General features: G+C 60.2%; 1 protein-coding gene across 3 annotated transcripts in view; it reads left to right on the forward strand.

The window, feature by feature from the left end:
* The first annotated feature begins 2,004 nt into the window (after positions 1 to 2,004).
* PXN (paxillin) overlaps positions 2,005 to 19,715 on the forward strand; it is a 43,615-nt gene continuing 25,904 nt past the window's right edge. For all 3 annotated transcript variants that reach the window (XM_056131012.1, XM_056131010.1, XM_056131011.1), the window contains exon 1: positions 2,005 to 2,159. In XM_056131012.1, the coding sequence (XP_055986987.1) occupies positions 2,147 to 2,159 (13 nt within the window). In that variant the 5' untranslated portion in view covers positions 2,005 to 2,146. The remainder of the gene's footprint in view (positions 2,160 to 19,715) is intronic.

The following is a 19,715-nucleotide window of genomic DNA, read 5'->3' on the forward strand; positions in this document are numbered from 1 at the left end:
GGGGATGAACTTCTTGAATCTGATTTCAAACAAGAGATTTCTGGTGCTACAGAGAGTACAGGGATACAAGTGATAAGGTGTTTGTCTTGGATGCTACTGGTCCTGATTTGATCCCCAGCATGGTACCCTGAGCACACCTGGAAGTAGTCTCTTTGGAGCATAGACCCAGGAGCAGCCCCTGATCCCTAAATAAAAAAGAGTTTGCAGTTCAGTTGAGAGAGATTTAAGTGCTAGATCTTCAGGGAAAAGCCACACTCCTTTGTTTGTTTGTGGACCACACTTAGATGCACTCAGGGATCTTGGGGACCTATAGGGTGACAGGGATTGAACCCTGGTTGGGCACATGCAAGAACAACCCATCTCTCCGACTCCGCAAAGTCCCATTCTTCCAGGGAATTCCCAGCGAGTGGTGGAAGGTGAAAGATTTAGGGTCTCAACTTTTTTTTTTTTTAACTTTTTGGTCACACCTGACAATGCTCAGGGGTTACTCCTGGCCCTGGCTCTGCACTCAGGAATTATTCCTGGCAGTGCTCAGGGAACCATATGGAATGCCAGAGATCGAACCCGGGTCGGCACCCTACCCACTGTACTATGGCTCCAGCCCCCATTGGGCCTCAGCATTTCTGGCCCTGGAAGCTTTGTCAGTAGCTCCCCCTTTGCACTGAGGAAATGTTCTTAGTGCTGCACCTCTTCCTCCTCTATGGCTTCTTTCCCCCTTTTCTTTTACAGTCCTAGCACCCTCCGAAAATCAGCTTCAGTTTCCTGACCTGACACAGAAGGCCAAGGGCTGGATTCTTGGGAGGAAGGGGAGCCGGAAGCCCTTGAAACAAAACAGACGTTTTTATTACACGGACTAGATCAACGGACTAGATCAACGACGACTGCCCACTGCAGGGTGGGTATGGTTGATGGTAATAACCACCTCTACGGGAATTCATTTAGATAATAGCGGTGCAGTAGCTCTGTCAATGAGTGCCAGTTGCGGTGACCTGACCCCTGAGTGTGGGATCAGAGCCTGCCCTGGGGCCTCGGTTGCAATGAGGGTATTAAAGGAAATCGTGGATCAGTGTCCAGCCTCCCTGTGTGATTTTCCCCTTTGAGGTCGGGTCTCCTTTGTTCTCTGAAGGGAGGGTGTCCACGGGGAAGATTAAGAAATATTTAACGTCAAAAGTATTGAGTCTGGCTTTGTGATGAAAACAGCTGATCAGTCTCCTCTAGTGGGAGAAAGACAAACAGGTTGACAAGGGGCCCCTGACAAATTGTGCAGCGGGCAGGTTGCTTGGCTTGTATGTGTCAGACCTAGGTTCGATGCCAGGTCGGCCCCAGGGAGTGATGATCCCCTGAGCAGAGCCAGGAGTAAACCCTGGGCACTGCTGTCTGCCCCCCCAACAAAAACAAAGGCTGTGTTTTTGGAGAGGAGGTTGGGCCACACCCGGGCGTGCTCGAAGCTTATTCCAGGCTCTGTGCTTAGGGGCCGCTCCTGGAGGGGCTCAGGGGAGAGAGCTGGGGTGGGCAGCGCGCAAGGCTAAGAGCCCCACCGCTGTTCTGTCCCTGGGGTCCGTCCCGCGGGCTCTGAGCTGTCAAGACAGGAGCACAGCTCAGGCGGCGACGAGGGCTGCGAGCCCGACCCGCCGGCCTCAAGGCCCGAGCGCCCCAAACCTGCGCGCGGGGCCGCGAGGGGGCGCCGCCGCCCCGCCCGGCGTGGCCCACCGCCCGGCTGGGCGCGCGCTCGCGGGCCGGCGGCGGGGGCGTGGCCAGCAGCGGGGCCGGGCGCCGCGGGCGGGGCGCGCGCGCTCGCGGGGAGGCGGGGGCGTGGCCATCGCGCGCGAGGGCGTGGCCAGCAGCGGGGCTGGATGCCGCGGGCGGGGCGCTCGCGGGCGTCGGGGGCGTGGCCAGCAGCGGGGCCGGGCGCCGCGGGCGGGGCGCTCGCGGGCGGCGGGGGCGTGGCCAGCAGCGGGGCGGGCGCCGCGGGCGGGGCGCGCGCGCTCGCGGGGGCGGGGCGCGGGGCGGGCGCGGGCGCGCGCGGCGGCGGCGGCGGCGGCGGCGGCGGCGCGTTCCGTTCCGGCGAGGCTCGCGGCGGAAAAGTTGCGGGGCGCGAGGAGCGGCCCCGGAACGGGCGGCCAGCGCGACGCCGAGCGGCCCCGCCATGGACGACCTCGGTGAGTGAGCGCGGGGCCGGCGGCCGGGGCGCGAGGGGCGCGCGGCGCGGGCCGGGTGGGCGCGCGCGTGCGCTCGGGGCGCGGATCCCACTCCCGCGCCGGGGTCCCCGCAGCTGCGCCCCGCGCCCCGCCGCGGGACCACCCAGCACCGGGCTCCCGGCCGCGGGGACCCCCCGGCCCGGCCCGGCCCCTGCGACCCCGCTTGCACCTTCAGGACCCGCCCGGCCGGGCCTCCCGGGACGAGACGGGCGACCTAGAGGCGACCGCGCCCGGCAGCGGGCGGGACCCTCGCCTCGATCGCCGCCGCCGCGGGAAGGTGGGCTGCGGGCAGCCGCCTCAGCCTGCGGGACTGCGCCCCCTCCCGTGCTGGCCGCGCCCCCTCCCCCAGCTGCGTCTGGCACGAGCCCCCCACACCCCTTCTCCTTTCTGCAAGTCGACTCCCAAGTTCAGGCCTCGGCCTCGGGACCACCCTCCCTCAGCCTCGCGTCCTCCCCCCCTCCGGCCGGCCCGGGCCCCGCACCCCGGGCCTGCCTGGCCTTTCCACCGAGGGTGCAGCCCCTCCCCTTTCCTCCCGCGGACCAGCCTAACCCTAGAAGGGTAAAGCCGCCTCTTCCCGGGCTCCCGGACGCTGGGGCAGTGCCAGGGGAATGAGGTGGGAAGTGGCCCCAAGGTATGGCCATCTCCGAACTTGTCCGGGCCGGCCGGTGCCCGCGCCCCCTCGCCGCCCCCCCAGCGAGGCCTGCTGGGGCCCGAGGCAGGTAGAGAGCAGGGGGCCAGGCACAGACGGGCACCGTCCGCCTGTTACTGGAGCTCCCCAGCCTCTCCGTCCAGCGTGGGCCCGCCTGGCGTCAGGGCAGGGACTGTCCCCCAAGCCGGACGAGACCCTGCCCTGCGGGTGCCTGTAACGGGAATGCCGTGGCGCCCGCGAACAGAACTGGCTTTCCCTCCCGTGGGCCTGCACGGGGCCTCTGAGTCAGGGGGGTGACGTCCCCGGGCGGGTTTCTGCTCCAGGGGGCCTGGTCTAACCTCACTGGATGTGGGAGGCTTGTGTGTCCCCCGGTTGCGCGTTCTGCCCTGGACTCTCAAGTCCAGATCCTTCAGACGGGCCCAATGGCTCCCCAAAGGGCTTGGGGACCCTCTGTTCAGGCTGGTGTGTTCCTCCACAAGCCCCTGGACTTCCGAGGGCACAGGGCGGGTGCCCCGACAGGACCCTGGAGCTGGGGTTGGGGTGTCCTCCCGTCCCATCCGTGCCGCCGAGCCGCCGAGTTGCTGGCTGCCAAGCTGAGTTCTGCCTGTGGGTCAGGCTTGGCACCTATTTCTTCCGACCTTCAAGGTTGGCACGGTTTCCAGGCAGGTATTTCTTCTCTTCGAGAAATAACTGAGCTGGCAGGAGGGGCGCGGGGGTGGGATTTTTTGCGCCAGGATTGGCAAGTTGCCGTGCGTTCTTGGGGAGCGGGGAGCTGAACCCCTGTTTCCGAAACACTGCTGTGGCTCAGGGGTGCTCGGCTGCCCCCCCCCCCCCGCCCCTGGTTGTTCGAGGGCTGGGAAGCCTTGTGGAGTTTGCAGACGGGCAGGATTCCTCCCTCAGCCTGGTTTCTGTGGAGGGCCCGGGCCCTGAGGTTGTCTCCTGGCCCTGGGGGCTGTTTGTGGAGTGCTTCTCAGAACGGCCACCTGTTGAGGCCTCCCAGCAGACCCCTCGGGGCTGCAAGTGAAGAAAAATCAGACCTCAGAGAGGTCAGTACATTTCCCCGAGCCTGCACAGCTCCACACATGCTTGTGACTTGGAGTCCTCTTCTGAGCCCCAGCACCCAGCACCAGAGGCCTTTCTGGGGCTGAAGGGACAGTACAGCAGGTGAGGCGCCTGACTTGCACACGGCGGACCCGGGCTTGATCCTCGGCATCCCACATGGTCCCCGGAGCACCAGCAGGGGTGGTTCCTGAGTGCAGAGCCAGGAGTAACTTGGAGCTTCCCCAGCTGTGGCCCCAAACCCAGTAACCAAAACCCCAAACTAAACAAGGTCCTTTCTCCCCAAGGAGTGTGTGTGTGTGTGTGTGTGTGTGTGTGTGTGCGCGTGCGCACGTGCGCACGCAGGGTCACTGCCACCCGTCACTTCTGCCTGTCGCTCACCAGTTGTCAGGTCTGGCCTGCCCCAGGGAGCACCTCGGCCCAGCTCACTAGGGAGTGTCCACGCCTGGGCGCCTGGAGCCGGGGGCGGGAGGAACGGGCGCCGGAGGGGGGCGGAACCCTCCTCTGCACTCAGCCCCATCAGCTGTCCGGATGGCCGCTCCCCGCACTGGCCGTCAGCTGTTTCCCTGCCTTTGGGTGGATGCATGGGCCAGGCCTCTTGTTTTTATGTTTCCCCAGAGAGCGCCTTAGCTGTGAGCGATCCTGTTCTCTGTGACAGGGAAGAGCTTGCAGGGGGTGTGGGCTGGGGGTGAGGCTCCCCCCAACTCCGGGGTTCTGGTCTTAAAAAAAAAGAACAAACAAAACAACCCAAATACCTCGGGAAACTCCCCGCCCTTGGAGCTGCTAGTGACGGACTCCCCATGTGCTGTTTAATCAGTTACAAGTTCGTAGCTCTTGGGGCCCAGAGGCACAAACACAGCGTGTCCTGCACTTCCTGCGCATTCCCTCCGTGCCAGGCTGCGGGGTGGCTGCTGGTGGCTTTTCTCATTACCGTTCAGACGCTGGTTTGGCCGGGAGTTCGCCCCGTTTGGGTTCTGGCCGGGGTTTCCTGGACAGAATTCCCACAACATTGTGATGCACGCTGAGGGCTCTACCCATGGGCTCTCTGCACTCCCGCCATTCACGGTCTTGGTGCCACTCGGGGTGCGTGTGGTGCCATAGTGGTACCACAGGGCCACAGTGGTAGCCCAAGAGTGACTTCCCGGGAGCCCCCTAGGAAACAGACCCCATTTCCGGAGCAATATGATGGGCACCGCCACCCACAGAAGGGGACAGCCGGGCGGGATGGGGGTTGGGGTTGAAGCCCCCCCGCAGGGCGGTGCTTGGGACCGGCACTCACTTCTGGAGTCGTTTGGGGGACCCACTTGGGGGACCCGTGACGTGCCAGGGATTAAGTTGCTGTTGGCTGCCTGCAGGGCCGCTGCGTCAACTGGGTTCTTGGTTCTGTCTCTCTGGTCCCGAAGGGGGAAGTGTTTTGTCTTGCTCTGGAGATGGAGGGAGCTGAGTGGGGGTGGTGGTGGGGTGTTGGGCCAGGAACCGCCGCTGACCCGCTTCCAGGTCGTGCTGCATGGGCTGGACCTCAGCAGGGCCCTGAGCTTGAGTGGGGTTGGGGGTGCACAGAGGATCGCGGCGTTACCATCCCCACCCTGGGATCGGGCCTCTCTGGCCAAGGGTGGGTCCGGGTCTGGCCTGCCCGGGGAGCTCTGCCTTCCTGGGGTGGCGGGGGGCACAGCCAGCTGTTGGCAGTGCCCAGAGGCGGCCGGGGCCTGACAGGTCTCCTTTCAGCCTCTCAGCAGTCTTCACCCTTTGGAAACAGTACCTCATTGTCCTGGGGGGAGCGCCGGGGGGCAGGGGAGTCGCTGGGGACATTCTGGGCTGAGGAACCTCCCTGTTTCCATGGAAAGTCTGGACTTTGGGCTGGCCCATCTGTGGGGCCTCTGTGTGTCAGGCCAGGGTCAGGGCGCCCAGCTGCTGGGCCCGTGGGGCGCGGGTGTGCGCGGCCGGGCTGTGGGCTCTTGCTGGGGGCGAGCCGGCTGGGGGAGCCGGACCCCCATGCCCTGGGGCTGCTTCCTTCTGAGGGACTGTCTCAGGGGGCCTCTCCCTCCCCTCAGCCCCTGAGGGCCACCTTGGAAGTGGCTGGGCCCTTGTGGAGGCCTGAGCAGGCTGGACAGGGCCTCCCCTCCAAGGCACCCCTCAAGTTTTTTGGGGATTTGGTTTGTGGGGTCACACCTGGTGGTGCTCAGGTCTCTGGCCCTGGGATTACTCCTGGTGGGGCTCCGGTGAGGGGCAAAATGGGGCGCCAGGGTTGAACCTGTCCAGCTGCGTGCAAGGCAAGCGCCTGGCCTGCTGTGCTGTGTCTGGTCCACCTCGGGGGCTGCTCGGGAGGTCTGTCGGCCACTCTTGACCACACTCAGCCACCTGGGCCAGGTGGTCCAGTGCTTGGGCCTGTGACACTGGGGGCCACCAGGGCCAGCCTGGCCATGCTCGAGGTTCTTCTGAACCAGACCCGACGTATTGGTGGGGGTTCTCCAGGGCCATGCCTGGCAGCGAGGGGAGGGGGTACAACTGGTACCGGGCTTCAAACCACCCAGTTTACAAACGTTCAAATTGAGGCCCAGAGGAGAGATAGTACAAGGGGCTAAAGGCATTTTCCCACGGCTGACCTGGTCCCCTATACCACAGATGGTCCCCCAAACCCGACCAGGGGGAGTAACTCCTGAGCACAGAGCCAGGAGTAGCCCCTGGACACCGCGGGGTGTGGCTCCCAGACCCCAGAAAGCAGAGTGGGTGAGCCTGCATTCTTTTTGTTGCTGTGCTGAGAATCGAACCCGGGACCTCACAAATACAAGGTTGGTGCTTCCAGCTGGCCTGCAGCCTGAGTGGCGGGGTCACTGAGCACCCCGCTGGCCTCTTAACCAGGCTTTACACTCAAGCTTTTTGTATTCGGCAGAATTAGATTCTGGTTGTCTATGAATGTGGTTGCTTTCTCTTTCTTTTCTTCCTGAGCCACAACCAGTGGTGTTTAGGGGTGTGTGTGTGCGTGTGTGCGTGTGTGTGTGTGGACAGGGTGGTACTTGGGGGTCAATCCCCACAATGCTTGGGGGAATCATGTGATGCTGGGGATTGAGCCTGGGGCTCCCACATGCTCCAGCCCTTTGATTCTCCCTCTCTTTGGCCCCGTTTCCAATTAAAGTCTTTTTTTTTCCTTTTGGGTCACACCTGGTGGTGTTCAGGGCTGACTTCTGTGCTTAGGAATTATTCCTGGCGGTGTTCTGAGAACCATGGGGGGTGGGACTCCAGGGATTAAGCCTGAGTCAGCCGTGTGCAGGGCAGACACCCCCGCTGCTGTCCCAGGGCTCTGGCCCCACGAGGTTTTCAGCCCTGAGGCTGGAGAGAGGAGCTCCTGGCCGGGTGCGTGCGGGAGCCTTGGACTTGATCCCCCGCTCCCACATGGTCACCAGCACCGCCAGGAATAGTCCCCAGCATTGAGCCAGGAGGAGCCCCGGGGCACCCCTCCACTGGGTGTGGCCCCCCAACACTCAAAAAGGCCAAGAGAACAATCTTTCCTGCCCCCTGCCCGTCCTTCCCGTCTTCTCCCAGCAGTCCCTGGCCTGCTCCCTTTCCCTGTAGCTCCCTCCCTCTCCTCTGCTCTCCCAGAGTTGCAGGATGATGCATGGTGCCCGCACCCCGCACTCCTGCACCTGCGTCCCCCCCGCTCTCCAGTGTAGCCCCCCAGAGAGAGCTGTGAGGACCTGGAGGTAGCACCAGGGGTTAGAGCACATCCCCCGGCCCCCAGCAGGGTTCAGCCCCTGGCACAGCACCTCCTGACCACAGGAATCTCCCCTCCGAAGAAGCTCCCCGACCGTGAGCTTCTGTCCAGCTGCTGACATCTGGGGGCCCCTCTCCTGCACTTCCTGGGTGGGAGTCAGAAAGCGGCGCGCCTTCCCTTGCTCCCGCACAAACACCAGCACTGCCACCGGGCGCCTTCCCCACTGTGTGTGTGTGTGTGTGTGTGTGTGTGTGTGTTGGGGGCGCGGCCCAGTGAGAACCAGCAGCCGGCATGCTGCTTTTCCCCAGAAACGTGGACAGTTGCATGGGCGAGGGGGAGCTGTGGGGTCGCGTCCGGCCTGGAGTAGCCTGGGGTCTCCACTGCTTCTCCCTTCCAGCGGAGACCGGGCGACTCCCATCTGGCCGCGTGTGCTCCTCCAGCTCAGGCCTCTGCAGCCAGAGGGTGGGTGGCCAGGCTCTCCCCTCGGGATGGCCTTTCGGGGGCGGGAGGCCACACCTAGCTATGCTCAGGGGTTGCTCCAGACTTTTCACTCAGGGATCACACCTTGCAGTGCTCGGGGGACCCTATGGGAGACCAGGGATTGGACCCGAGTCGGCTGTGTGCAAGGCCAACGCCCTCCCCCCTGGACTGTCGCTCTGGCCCCTGCGCTGTGGTTTTGTGGGAGAGTATCGTTACTGTTAGGTGAGTGTTTGAAGTGTTCAAGAGGAGCGTTGTGACGTTTGCAACCTAGTCTGGAGTGGTGTCATTAAAGGAAAAAACTGCACACATCTTTCAGGGCTTCTCACCCCTTTTCTGCTCCTCACCCCTGTATGCTCAGAAGACACTTCCAGGGCCAGCACTGTCTCAGACTGCCGGGCACCGCAGATTGGCAAAATGGTGGATTCTGCATCCAGTTTTGGCCTTTTGAAACTTTTTTTTTTTTTTTTTTTTACCATTGGCCCTGTATTTTTGCGACCTCCACATTCAGTGACTGTAAGGAGCCGTGTCCCACAGTTTAAGAAACTAGGGTACACACAGCGTGGAAGGAAAGCGAGGGCAGAGCTGTAGCACAGCGGGGAGGGCGCTTGCCCCGTAGGCGTCCAACTCAGGCTTGAGATCCCCGACACCCCCTGTAATCCCCTGAGCATCGCCGGGTGTGGCCTTAAAACAAAATGCAGTGGGAAGGAGAGCTGGTGCGTGGGCACCGCACATCCATGTTCACGCCAGCGGGCTGCGTGTTGATGCCTCACCCTTTGGGGGAGTCTGGCGCTGTCGTGGTCTGTATGCCTCAACACCTTCTCGGTCAGGCACTTGGGGGAAAGTCGGAAGATTTTGCTTCTGCCCACCGGCTTGGGAGCCACTTGGCCCCGGCTGCTGGGTCCGCCACGGGGGTCGCGTGGGTGACCCGAGGGGAGAGTGCAGGTGACCAGGGGCCACCGGCAGAGCCAGAGCCTGGATCTGGGAGGAGAGAGAGTGACTGGCAGCCGGCGGCAGGCCGGGACCAGGGCCGGGTCACGCCGCTGCCCGCCGCGACCCGTGCAGGGAAGAGACGTGGCCACCCTGTGTGAGCAGATGTCTCCCGGGTCATTTTGGGGTGCGGGGACCTGGACGGGACCGAGGTGAGGGCAAGGGAGAGGCAGAACTGGGGCCGGCGGTGGGTAGCTCCACATGGCTGGGAGCTGAGTCTGGGGGAAGGAGTGAAGGAAGGCCCTCTGCTCCCGTCACGAGCCGGGTCTGAGGGCGGAGGCACACCGCGGGCCCTGGGCATCGTGGGCCGAGTGGCCGGGGCTCCGCTCGGGTGTCTGGTCTGGCCCCAGCAGGCTTCCTGGCTGGAGTCCCCCACGCCGAGGTCCTGTGCGGTTGGGCGTGTGCGGATGCGAAGTGAGGTGCCTGGGACCTGCTCTCTGTCTGAGAGGAGTAGCAGGTTCCTGCCCCAGGGGCCCAGTTGGCTTTGAGGGGCCTGGTCCCGGGAGGGATCCCCCCAGCCTCCACAGAGCCCGGAAGAGGAGCCCTGCAAGCAGAGGGCCTCCTCGGAGCCTCCCGTCCGTCGGTCGGTCGGTGCCTGTGGTTGGCCGGGCCCAGGGCGCTTCCTCCGGCTGTTTGGAGAGCGGCGGGATGTGTCTCATGGAGGGAGGGGGCAGTGCTGGGAGGAAGCTTTATGTAATTCTTGGCCGGGGCTCAGGTAATTGTTTTAATGAAATGGAATGCAGCTTATTCAGAACTGTCTTGGCAGAAACAGCCAGTTCTGTTCTGTGCTCTGGCCGGGGCGAGCAGGGCACACACACATTTCCAGCTGTTTTGCATCGGAGGCCCCTGGGCGGCTGAGAGCAAGGTGGGCGGCAGCCGCCCCGCACTGAGCGCCGGGATCCGCAGGTCGCCCCCTTGGCCGCTGGACACCAGTGTGTGTGTGTGTGTGTGTGTGTTTGCACGCGTGTGCATGTGTGTATGTGTGTGAGTGTGTGCGCATGTGGTGTGGGTGTGTGCGTATGTGGATGAGTGCATGTGTGTGTGTGGTGTGTGCATGTGTGCCTGTGTGTGTGCGTATGCCTGTGTGTATGTGTGTGTGCGTGTGTATGTTGTGTATGTGTGTGCGTGTGTGTATGTGTGTGCACGCGGGGGGTGGGGGGCTTACTTTTTTTCTTTCTTTTTGGGTCATACCCAGCGATGCTCAAGGGGATCCTCCTGGCTCTGCACTCAGAAATTACTCCTGGCGGTGCTCGGGGGACCCTATGGGATGCTGGGAATCGAATCCGGGTCAGCCTTGTGCAAGGCTCTCCCTGCTGTGCTGTCGCTCCAGCCCCTAGGGGGGCTTTCTGAACCAGCTGCGGAAACTTTGGCCTCTCAGCACAGAAAGCTGGCCCCAGGCTGTCCAGCAAGTGGGCCTGCTGCCCACCTGCCTCGTTGGTGGGGGCTGTGTGAAACGCACCTGGGTGCAGATGTGCCTGGAGGTCGAGCCTCTTCTTGTTCACGGTTCACCACACCCGGCTGCCTCTTCCATGTATGTCTGCGCCTAGAAGCCCCCCCCCCCCCCCCATCTCCCCTGGCAGCGCCTGTCAGTGGCCTGGAGTGGCCCCATGCTCAGGTGTCCTGCCTCACTTTTGTTTGTTCCTTGTAACATCTGAGGAGCGCTTCTTCCTCCCTTTCTTGTCATCTGAGGCTGCAGCTCGTTCTTGGCGGGTCCCCGGCCCTCTGTGCCCCTTGGGTTGGGGACCCCTTCGCTTTTCCCCAGGGCTTTCCTGGGGACCCCTGTTTTCGCCCCTCAGGTCCCCAGGTCGGTTTATCTTCTGGCGTGACCGCTTATTACGACCGGGTGGTTGGTTCCTAAATTTATATTTCCCCCCTGACGTGGACTCCATTGTCCAGATTCTTCCGGTCTGCAAGCTAGCAAAGACCGAACTCATTTCCTTGGCTCTCCCTGCGGCCTCTCCCATTGTTCACTGTCTCTGTCATCCCCCCCCCCCCCCCGACCCGGACCCCCCCTTCTCCTGGCTTGTGTGTGGGCTCAGGCACTTTTGTTTAATGCTTTCAGATAGAGGAAACATTTTCACCTGCTTTAGCACTTCTGTTTGCAGGTGGCAGCGGTTCAGTGGGGCCTGGGGGAGGGCCTGCCGGGTCCGGGGTGGAGGTGGCAGGGCCTTGGCTGGTGCAGGACTGGGACCCGGGCCTCCAGCCCTCGGGACCTATGTCCCCGGCCCAGTTTCCTCCTGTCACGGGTGGGGGGGGGGCGAGGAAGTTGAGCTGAAGCCTGGGGGGATCAGAGGAAGGGGACACACCCAGTGTCTTGCTGAGATGACCCTGAGATCCTCTTCTTCTGCTGCCAGCCCCCGCTGCTTTCGCTTTTCACCGCCTCTGGAGGCGCGGAGGCCGAGGTGGGAAATGACTGGCTGGCGTTGACAGACCCCCATGGCCTGACCTCGATGCTACTAAAAAACATTCCAGTTCAGTTGCCCAGCGGTTAAGGCCTTGTGAGGTTCGACCCCAAAATCCACATGGGCCCGGGGCCATTCTTAGCCGTGCTTGGGGTCCTCGTGGTGCCGGGTTCAGACTCAGGCCTGGCGTGCTCAGCCTCGAGCTCGCTCTCTGGCTCTGGCCGTTTCTTTTGAGAAATTGGATCTGACAGCACCTGCTCGACCCCTGCGGCTCCAGCCTTCCTCTTGGCCTCGGTCTCTGCCCGGGCCCTGCGTTTCCTCCCCAGCGTCCCACCTGGCCCCCACTCAGGAGGGCGCACCCGTGGTTTGCTGCAGCAGGCCGGTCTGGGGGATACTTGAACGACGTTCCTGGGTTAGATCCAACTCCTGGCCCCCCCCCCGCCCCGCCCACCTCTGAGCACTTCGCTCTGGTGGCGTCTGGATCTTTGTCCACGTTGCAGAAGCGGCTGCTTCGTCCGCCTCCCGCTGCCCCCACCCCCATCCCCGCTCCTTTCTCCCCCGAAACCAGCCAGCAAACCTCGACCCTCCCACTTGGTTAGAACGGCACCGATATTTCCTCTTTTTCTGCTTTTGCTTTGTTTTGGGGTCACTCCGGGCAGTGGTCCCGACTCCAGGTGGGGGGACAGTGCAGTGCCAGGGATTGAACCGGTGGGTCTCCTGCCTGCAAAACTTGCGTTGTGGGGCAGGGGGTAGATGCCGCCCCCCCCTCAGCTGTTTTCTTTGATCTCCCCGCCTGCCCTGTAAGCACCTTGAAGACAAGGCTCTTACCTGTCAATCGGCTCTAACCGCCCAGTGTAGCCGGCTTCTCTCTCCGGATGCTGAGTCCACATTTCATGGCGGTTGATGATTAAGTGGTTCTGAACTGGCGTGCGAGCCTTGGGCCCGCCACTTCCCGAGCAGAAGCTCTTCGTCTGGCTCCCAGAGCAGGGGTGAGGCCTGGGGTGCGAGGAGAGAGCCCAGGTGCCAACCTCGGCCACACCGGCAGCCGGCTGCACCCCAGCCTCAGTGCCCGCCTTTCTGCCTCAGTGAAGCAAGCACATCCCCCACTCGCGCCCCCGACCCCCAGCACCCGGAGGTGCTCAGTACCTGCAGGTGCTTGTCCTTTGTCCTCGGAAGCAGGGTGGGGTGGGGGCTCTCTCCGTGCCAGCCTCTCTGCGCAGCTGCGGCCTGTGCTGGTGCCGGACACTGAATGTCCGGGAACCCGTGGGCTCCATCCAGCAGGGCCCCAGGGAGGACTTGGACCCGCTTCTTTCCCAGGAGAAGGTGGTTCGGGACTCTTCATGGATGGCCGGGGCGGGTCTGGGGGCCTGGTCAGGCCCTGGTGCTGGAGTCCTGGGAGGCTGCAGGAGGAAGCGACCGGCTGGGGAGGAGGTTGGGGCTTGGCTGGTGGGATGGCACCTCCTGCCTCGCTGAGTGCCCAGCCTTCCTCTGGTCAGTCAGAGCAGGCCGTGAAAGCTGCCGTGATCCCCAGAGGCCCAGAGGCATGTCTGGCCAAGGAGGTGCAGAGTAGGAAACGGGGGAGTTTGGTTTTCCAGCTCGTGAGCTGTGGTTTTGGCCGGTTGAGTGGATTTGGCCATCAGGTGAAGCAGGCCCAGCGACCAGGCGGGCTGCCTGTCTCTTTTTTGGGGGGGGGGTTGGCGGACACATAGAGTGATGCTCAGGGATCACTCCTGGCGGTGCTCGGGGCACCCTGGGGGGTGCCGGGGATTGAACCTGGGTTGGTCCCGTGCAGAGCAAGCGCCCTCCCCGCTGTGCTATCGCTCTGGCCCCCTGTCTCCGCGCAACCTTTCAGGGCTGATGATCTGCTGGGTCAGCTCTGGACCTTGCCGGGGTGCGGCCGAGGCTTGGCTAGACCTGCCCGGTGGTGGGGTTCTGGGTTGTTCTGTTCTTTTGGCGGGAATAGGAGTGCTCCGGGGTCGGCTCTTGGGGATTTGCCGTTTCCTCTGGGAGCTCCTGGCAGGGATGGTTACTTTCCACGCGTGAGTGCTGTGGCCGCCAAGGGCTCAGCACGAAGGACCAGCCGTGCCTGGTCACCTGCGCAGGCTCATGGGTCATGATCTGGGGAAAGGTCCTCTGCTGTTTGTTTGAGGCCTCCTGGTACTACGGGTCCCAGGGCTACCCCCCGTGGTCCTGGGAAGGCCATGAAGTGCCAGGGACCACACCTGGGGCCCTGTGAGTGCCAGGGGGTGCCTCAACCCTCTGAGCCCTCTCCTCTGTCCCTGGGGGTGTCCTTGCCTGCCTCTTGGTTAGCCTCGGGGCACGCTGACTGTTGGGATGGCCAAGGCCCCCTTCTCCCGCAGCTCCTCCCTCACAGGGCCTATCTCCTGGGTCCTGCACACATGGTCAGCACTTGATTTGGCTACCCGGCTGTACTCGAGGCTTGTATGCCTGGCTCTGTGCTCCGATGTTACTTCAGGCCATGCTCAGGAGACTGTCGGTGGTGCTGGAATTGACCCGGGCTTGGCCCTGTACAAGGTGAACTCCTTCCCTGCTGCAGTGTCACATTTTTTTTGAGGGGGGGTTGTGGGGGGATCATACCCAGTGGTCTCAGGGCTTACTCCTGGCTCTGTGCTCGGGGGTCACTCCTGGCTCGGGGTCACTCCTGGTGGGGCTTGGGAAGCAGATGGAATGCCAGATGGGGTTCAGCAAGGAAGGGCCGGCTCCCTCCCCGCTGTGCTGTCGGTCTTGATGTCCTCCTGCCTTAGGCTGCCCCTGCAGACCGAAGCTGGGGGAGAGGCCCCGCGTCCCCTGAAGGCGACATGGCGTGACTTCCTGTGCTTGCTTGTGGTCATCTGCTTTAGGACATCCTGTTTGCGCCTCCAGGGCAGCAGGATCGCTGACCTGGATACAGCTGTGGCCTGCCTGACCTCGGCCAGGGGCCTGGGCTTGGGGGTGTCACGGCCGCCTACCCTGGGAGGCTCCGTCTGTCCCCGGCGGCCCTCGCCTGGCCTCATCTTCTCCACGTTTCTTCTGCTTGGGATTCTTTCTGTCCACAGGTTCTGTGTGTGTGTGTGTGTGGTCACTGCTCCCCAGACTGGGCTTCTGGGGCTCATTCTGTCTTTTTTTTTTTCTTGCTTTTTGGGTCACACCTGGCAATGCTCAGCGGTTACTCCTGGCAGTGCTCAGGGGACCTAATGGAATGCTGGGAATCAAACCCGGGTTGGCCGCGTGCAAGGCAAACGCCCTCCCCGCTGTGCTATCGCTTCGGCCCCTCATTCTGTCTTTCTCAGACCCTTCAGCCTCCAGGGTGAGAGGGAGCCCTGGCTGTCCCCCTCTGTGGTCAGGGGCCCTTACGGCTTTTGAGATTTTTTTGAGAGGGCCAGAGAGGTAGTGCGGGAGGTAAGGCGCGTGCTTTGCACAGGATGACCCCGTTCCATTCCCAGCACTCCGTGTGGTCCCCCAAGCCCCACCAGCCAAGGGCGAGCCCTGAACACAGCCGGTTGTGGCCCAAGGCCAACCCCCCCGCCCCCAATACTTTTTGGAAAGAAAAATATGAAAACATCTGTGAATCATTAAAGAGGGTCCCTCCGTCCGTCTGTTTTTCTAGGGGACCACAAAGGCCCTCAGAGCAGAAAGCACTTGCCTGGGGCCCCGCGACCCAGGGCAGGTGGGTGCCGTTGCCTCTTGGCAGCCCCTTGGAGGGAATGTCTCGGTTCCTCCTTGAGACTGGAATGGGAGGCCCTCTTTCCCCCCAGGGAACCTTCCTCCTGTCACTTTGCATTCAACATCATTAGTTACTTTTGCATAAATTTGTTTATTTTTATTTGTTTATTTTTTGCTTTTTGGGTCACACCTGGCAATGCTCAGGGGTTACTCCTGACTTTGCACTCAAGAATCACTCCTGGCGGGGACCCTAGGGGATGCTGGGAATCGAACCCAGGTCAGCCGCGTGCAAGGCAAACACCCTACCCTCTGTGCTATCACTCCAGCCCTGGCTTTACCTTTTTAATGGGCCAAATAATATTCCACTGTGTGCCTGTATACTGGCTGTTGTCAGTGATACTGTTCATATTCCGAGTCCAGTATTTATTTGATTACTTATGTAAGTAATTTGTACTTTGTAAGTACACCCCGGCTTGCTCGTGACTCTGTGCTCAGGGTCGCTCCTGGTGGTGCTGAAGGGACCATATGCAGTGCTGGGGATCGAAGTGGCCTTGATCCCAGGCGAAGCAAGCACCCTCCCCACAGTATCGTTTCTTCAGCCCCCAGGCCCACAGGTCCATCACCCACTGCCTCTGTGCTCGTTTCTGTGAGAAGTCGGGCTAGTGTTGGGGCCTCCTGTTCCTCAACCCGGGCCCTGGGCTGGAGCGATAGCTCAGCGGGGAGGGCGTTTGCCTTGCACGCGGCCGACCTGGGTTCGATTCCCAGCATCCCATTTGGTCTCCTGAGCACCGCCATGGCTAATTCCTGAATGCAGACCAGGAGTCACCCCTGATCATAGCTGGGGTATGACCCCAAAATCCAAAAACAAAAACAAAAACAAAAGATACCCAGCCCTGCGCCCTCTGGCCTGCTGCTCTGCCCCCGGAGTTTGTTGCTTTTATTTTCCGGCTTTGTCTTGAAGGGCTTCTTCCCATCAACGAGCTTTCTCTAAGGCCAAGCCTGCAGCTTTAGCTTTGCATCCGTTTCCTTTGCCCGGAGTCTGTCGGTGTTTGCCTTGTCCAGTTTGAAGCTGTTATCAGGCACACGCATGTGCGTTAGGGCTGTTAGGTGCTTGTGATGAAATAAACTTTCCCTCCTCATAAAATACCTGCTTTATCTCTGCTAATACATTGTAGACATGCTTTGCCTGATAGTCGTGGAACTACCCCACTTGGTGGTAGTATTTATATGGCATGTTTTTTGCTCTATCATTGTATATATATCACGCTGGTATGTATAGAATGGATCCGTCTCTGTTTTTATGTGTGTGTGTGTGTGTGTGTGTGTGTGTGTAATTTTTGGGCGGATGGTCCACACCTTGAGATGCTCAAGGGTTACTCCTGACTGCACCCCAGGAATCACTCCTGGCCATAGGGCGTGCTGGGGATCGAATCTGGGTCAGTGACACTCAAAGCAAGCGCCATACCCACTGTACTACCCACTGCCCCATCTCTCCGGCCCCCATCTGTATATTTAAAACATTTCTTTATTGAAGGGCTGGAGCGATAGCACAGCGGTAGGGCGTTTGTCTTGCCAGCCCGGCCAAGCCGGGTTCGATTCCTCCGCCCCTCTCGAAGAGCCCGGCAAGCTACCGAGAGTATCTCCCCTGCACGGCAAAGCCTGACAAGCTCCCCGTAATGTATTCAATATGCCAAAAACAGTAACAGCAAGTCTCAAGATGGAGACGTTACTGGGCCTGCTTGAGTAAATTGATGAATAACGGGAGCACAGTTCGTTTTCGTTATTGATTTTTTTTTTTTTTTTTTTTTTTTTTTGCTTTTTGGGTCACACCCAGTGATGCACAGGGGTTATTCCTGGCTCATGCACTCAGGAATTACTCCTGGTGGTGCTTGGGGGACCATATGGGATGCTGGGAATCGAACCTGGGTCGGCCGCATGCAAGGCAAACGCCCTACCCGCTGTGCTGTCGCTCCAGCTCCTATGAAATTTTTTTGAGTTTGTTTTTGGGCCCAGCTTGGCCGGGCTGGCTGTGCGCAAGGCAAACGCCCTCCCACTGTGCTATTGGTTTGCCCCTCTTGGAGAGCCCGGCAAGCTACCGAGAGTATCTCGCCCGCACGGCAGAGCCTGGCAAGCTCCCCGTGACGTATTCAATATACCAAACGCAGTAACACAAGTCTCAAAATGGAGATGTTACTGGGCCTGCCCGAGCAAATCAGTGAACAAGTGAGGACAGTGTTTGTTTTGTTGTTGTTTTGTTTTTGGGCCACACGCAGCCATGCTCAGAGGCTGTTCCTGGTTCTGTGCTCGGGAGTTGCCTGCCACCACTTGGGACCTTATGCAGTACTGGACACTGATCCGGGTTTGGCCGCATGTGAGGGACTTTACCTCTGGTACTACCACCCTCTGGCCCGAATATTATTATTATTATTATTTATTTTTGTTTTTTGGGGCCACACTGGTGCTCAGGGTTTGCTCCGTGCTCAGGGATAACTCCGGGCAGTGCTCATAAGGCAGGCGCCTTACGCGGTGCTGGGGATCAAAACAGGCTCCGCTGCATGTCTTGACTCCTGAAGCTTATTTTTTCTCTCATCCGACAATCTGAGTTTTTTAATTAGACAGTTTATAGACAGTTTCTTCCATTTAAAGTACTTATTGGTATGATTGAATATTCAGTCTACCACTGTGCCATTTGCTTTTCTTTTATCCCATCTGTTTTTCTGTCTTCTTTTCCTGTGTGTGTGTGTGTGTGTGTGTGTGTGTGTGTGTGTGTTGTTGGTTACTTTTGGGCTACACCTGGCCGTGCTCAGGTCTTGCGCCTGACTCGGTACGCAGGGTTCACTCCTGGTGGTGCTCGGGGGACCATCAAGGGTTCTCTGCGTGCAAGGCAAGTGTCCTGTACCTGTCATCCTATTATCACTCCGGCACATTCTTTGGATTAATTGAATATTTTTAGGATTCCATTTTATCTCTGCCGTTGACTTAACCGCAGTCAGATTGGGACTCATTCTGAGTAATGGTCACTAGGTGATTTCTCATGTCAGCATCATGGGGATGATTCCTGGAGGGGAGAGCTGTAGTGGCTTATCAGGACAGCCATGGCATCTGCGACCTGTTTATTGTGAAGCGTCTTTAACGGTTTCCCATCTTGGTACTGGCTGTGTGGCTTCCAAATTCAACTGTCTCAGCACTGTCATGTCAAATCATGCCATTTTTGTATGTGATGTGATATAAGCCTCTCTCTGTTCCCCCTTCGTATTCCTGGCATCACTGTCATCATGCATATTGTATTTGTTTCTAGTTTTTGGATGACACCCAGCGATGCTCAGGCGTTCCTCCTGCCTGTGCACTCAGGAATTACTCCTGGCGGTGCTTGGGGGACCCTACGGGTTGCCGGGGATTGAACCCAGGTCACTGTGTGCAAGGTACCCTCCCTGCTGTACTATCTCTCCAGCCCCATAATGGTTTTTTTTTTTTTTTTTTTGCTTTTTGGGTCATATCCGGCAATGCACAGGGGTCACTTCTGGTTCTGCACTCAGGAATCACCCCTGGCGGTGCTCAGGGGACCACATGGGATGCTGGGAATTGAACCCGGGTCGGCTGCATGCAAGGCAAACGCCCTACCTGCTGTGCTATTGCTCCAGCCCCCCCATCATATGTTTTTTTATCGCAGCTGCGTGTTTTGAAATTCCCTCACCTTCCTCCACCGTTTGTCTTCTCCAGCCAGTTCCCCATAAGTGGACTTCTCAGAATTCTGGCCCTTTAAAGAAATGACCCCAAGTGTTTGCAGAACTACTTTCTCCCCCCTCCTCTCCCTTTCAGTTTCTCTTCCAAAAACTTATCTTTCTCCTCCTGTCCCTGGCCAGGGCTGCCCCAGCAGCTAATCTCCTGTGCATGCCTTGTGGTTGCTCTCATCTTGGCTCCGAGGAGATAATCAATGATGCTATCAGCCTGCAGAGCCCAGGGCTGCTGGTGTTGCTAACACATTCCAGTGGTGCTGCCTCAGACAGGCCGCCCTGTTCCCGCGCACGTCTGCCCGGGCCGGGGAAGGGCGCGATGGGCTCACTGGACACCCCTGGACTTTGGGGCTGCTCGCCCCTCGTTCCTTCTGGGTCTTCCTTAGGAATGTCTCCTCTTGACTCCCCCCCCACACACACTTAGGGCCAAGGAAAAGTGTCCCTCAGTCCCAAGTCCTGGCTGCCGGGTTTGTTCCCTTCCCCGCCAGGAGCCCACCTGGCCAGCGAGTGCCCTTTACTCCCTCCAGGAAGCCGGGCGGCCACGTGAGGTTAGCGTCCAGTACCGCTTTGCGTTCCTTTGTCTTTTCTTCCTCGGGCCACCCCCGGGGTGCTTGGGTGGCCCAAGGACCTGATTAATTTTCTTCTCTCTTTTTTCTTACACTGTGGACTCACTCCTAGAGGTGCTCAGGGGTCCGTGCGGGATTCTGGGGATTGATCCCAGGTTGACCATTTGAGGGCAAGAGCCCTACCCGCTATACGGTCACCCCGGTTCCATTTTCTTTTGTCTTCTTGATTTGGGGCCCACATCGGCTGCATGTGGGGGCTAAGCTCCTA

The sequence above is a fragment of the Sorex fumeus genome, unplaced genomic scaffold, assembly GCF_029834395.1.
Source record: "Sorex fumeus unplaced genomic scaffold, SorFum_2.1 ptg000083l, whole genome shotgun sequence".
Taxonomy (NCBI): Eukaryota; Metazoa; Chordata; class Mammalia; order Eulipotyphla; family Soricidae; genus Sorex; species Sorex fumeus.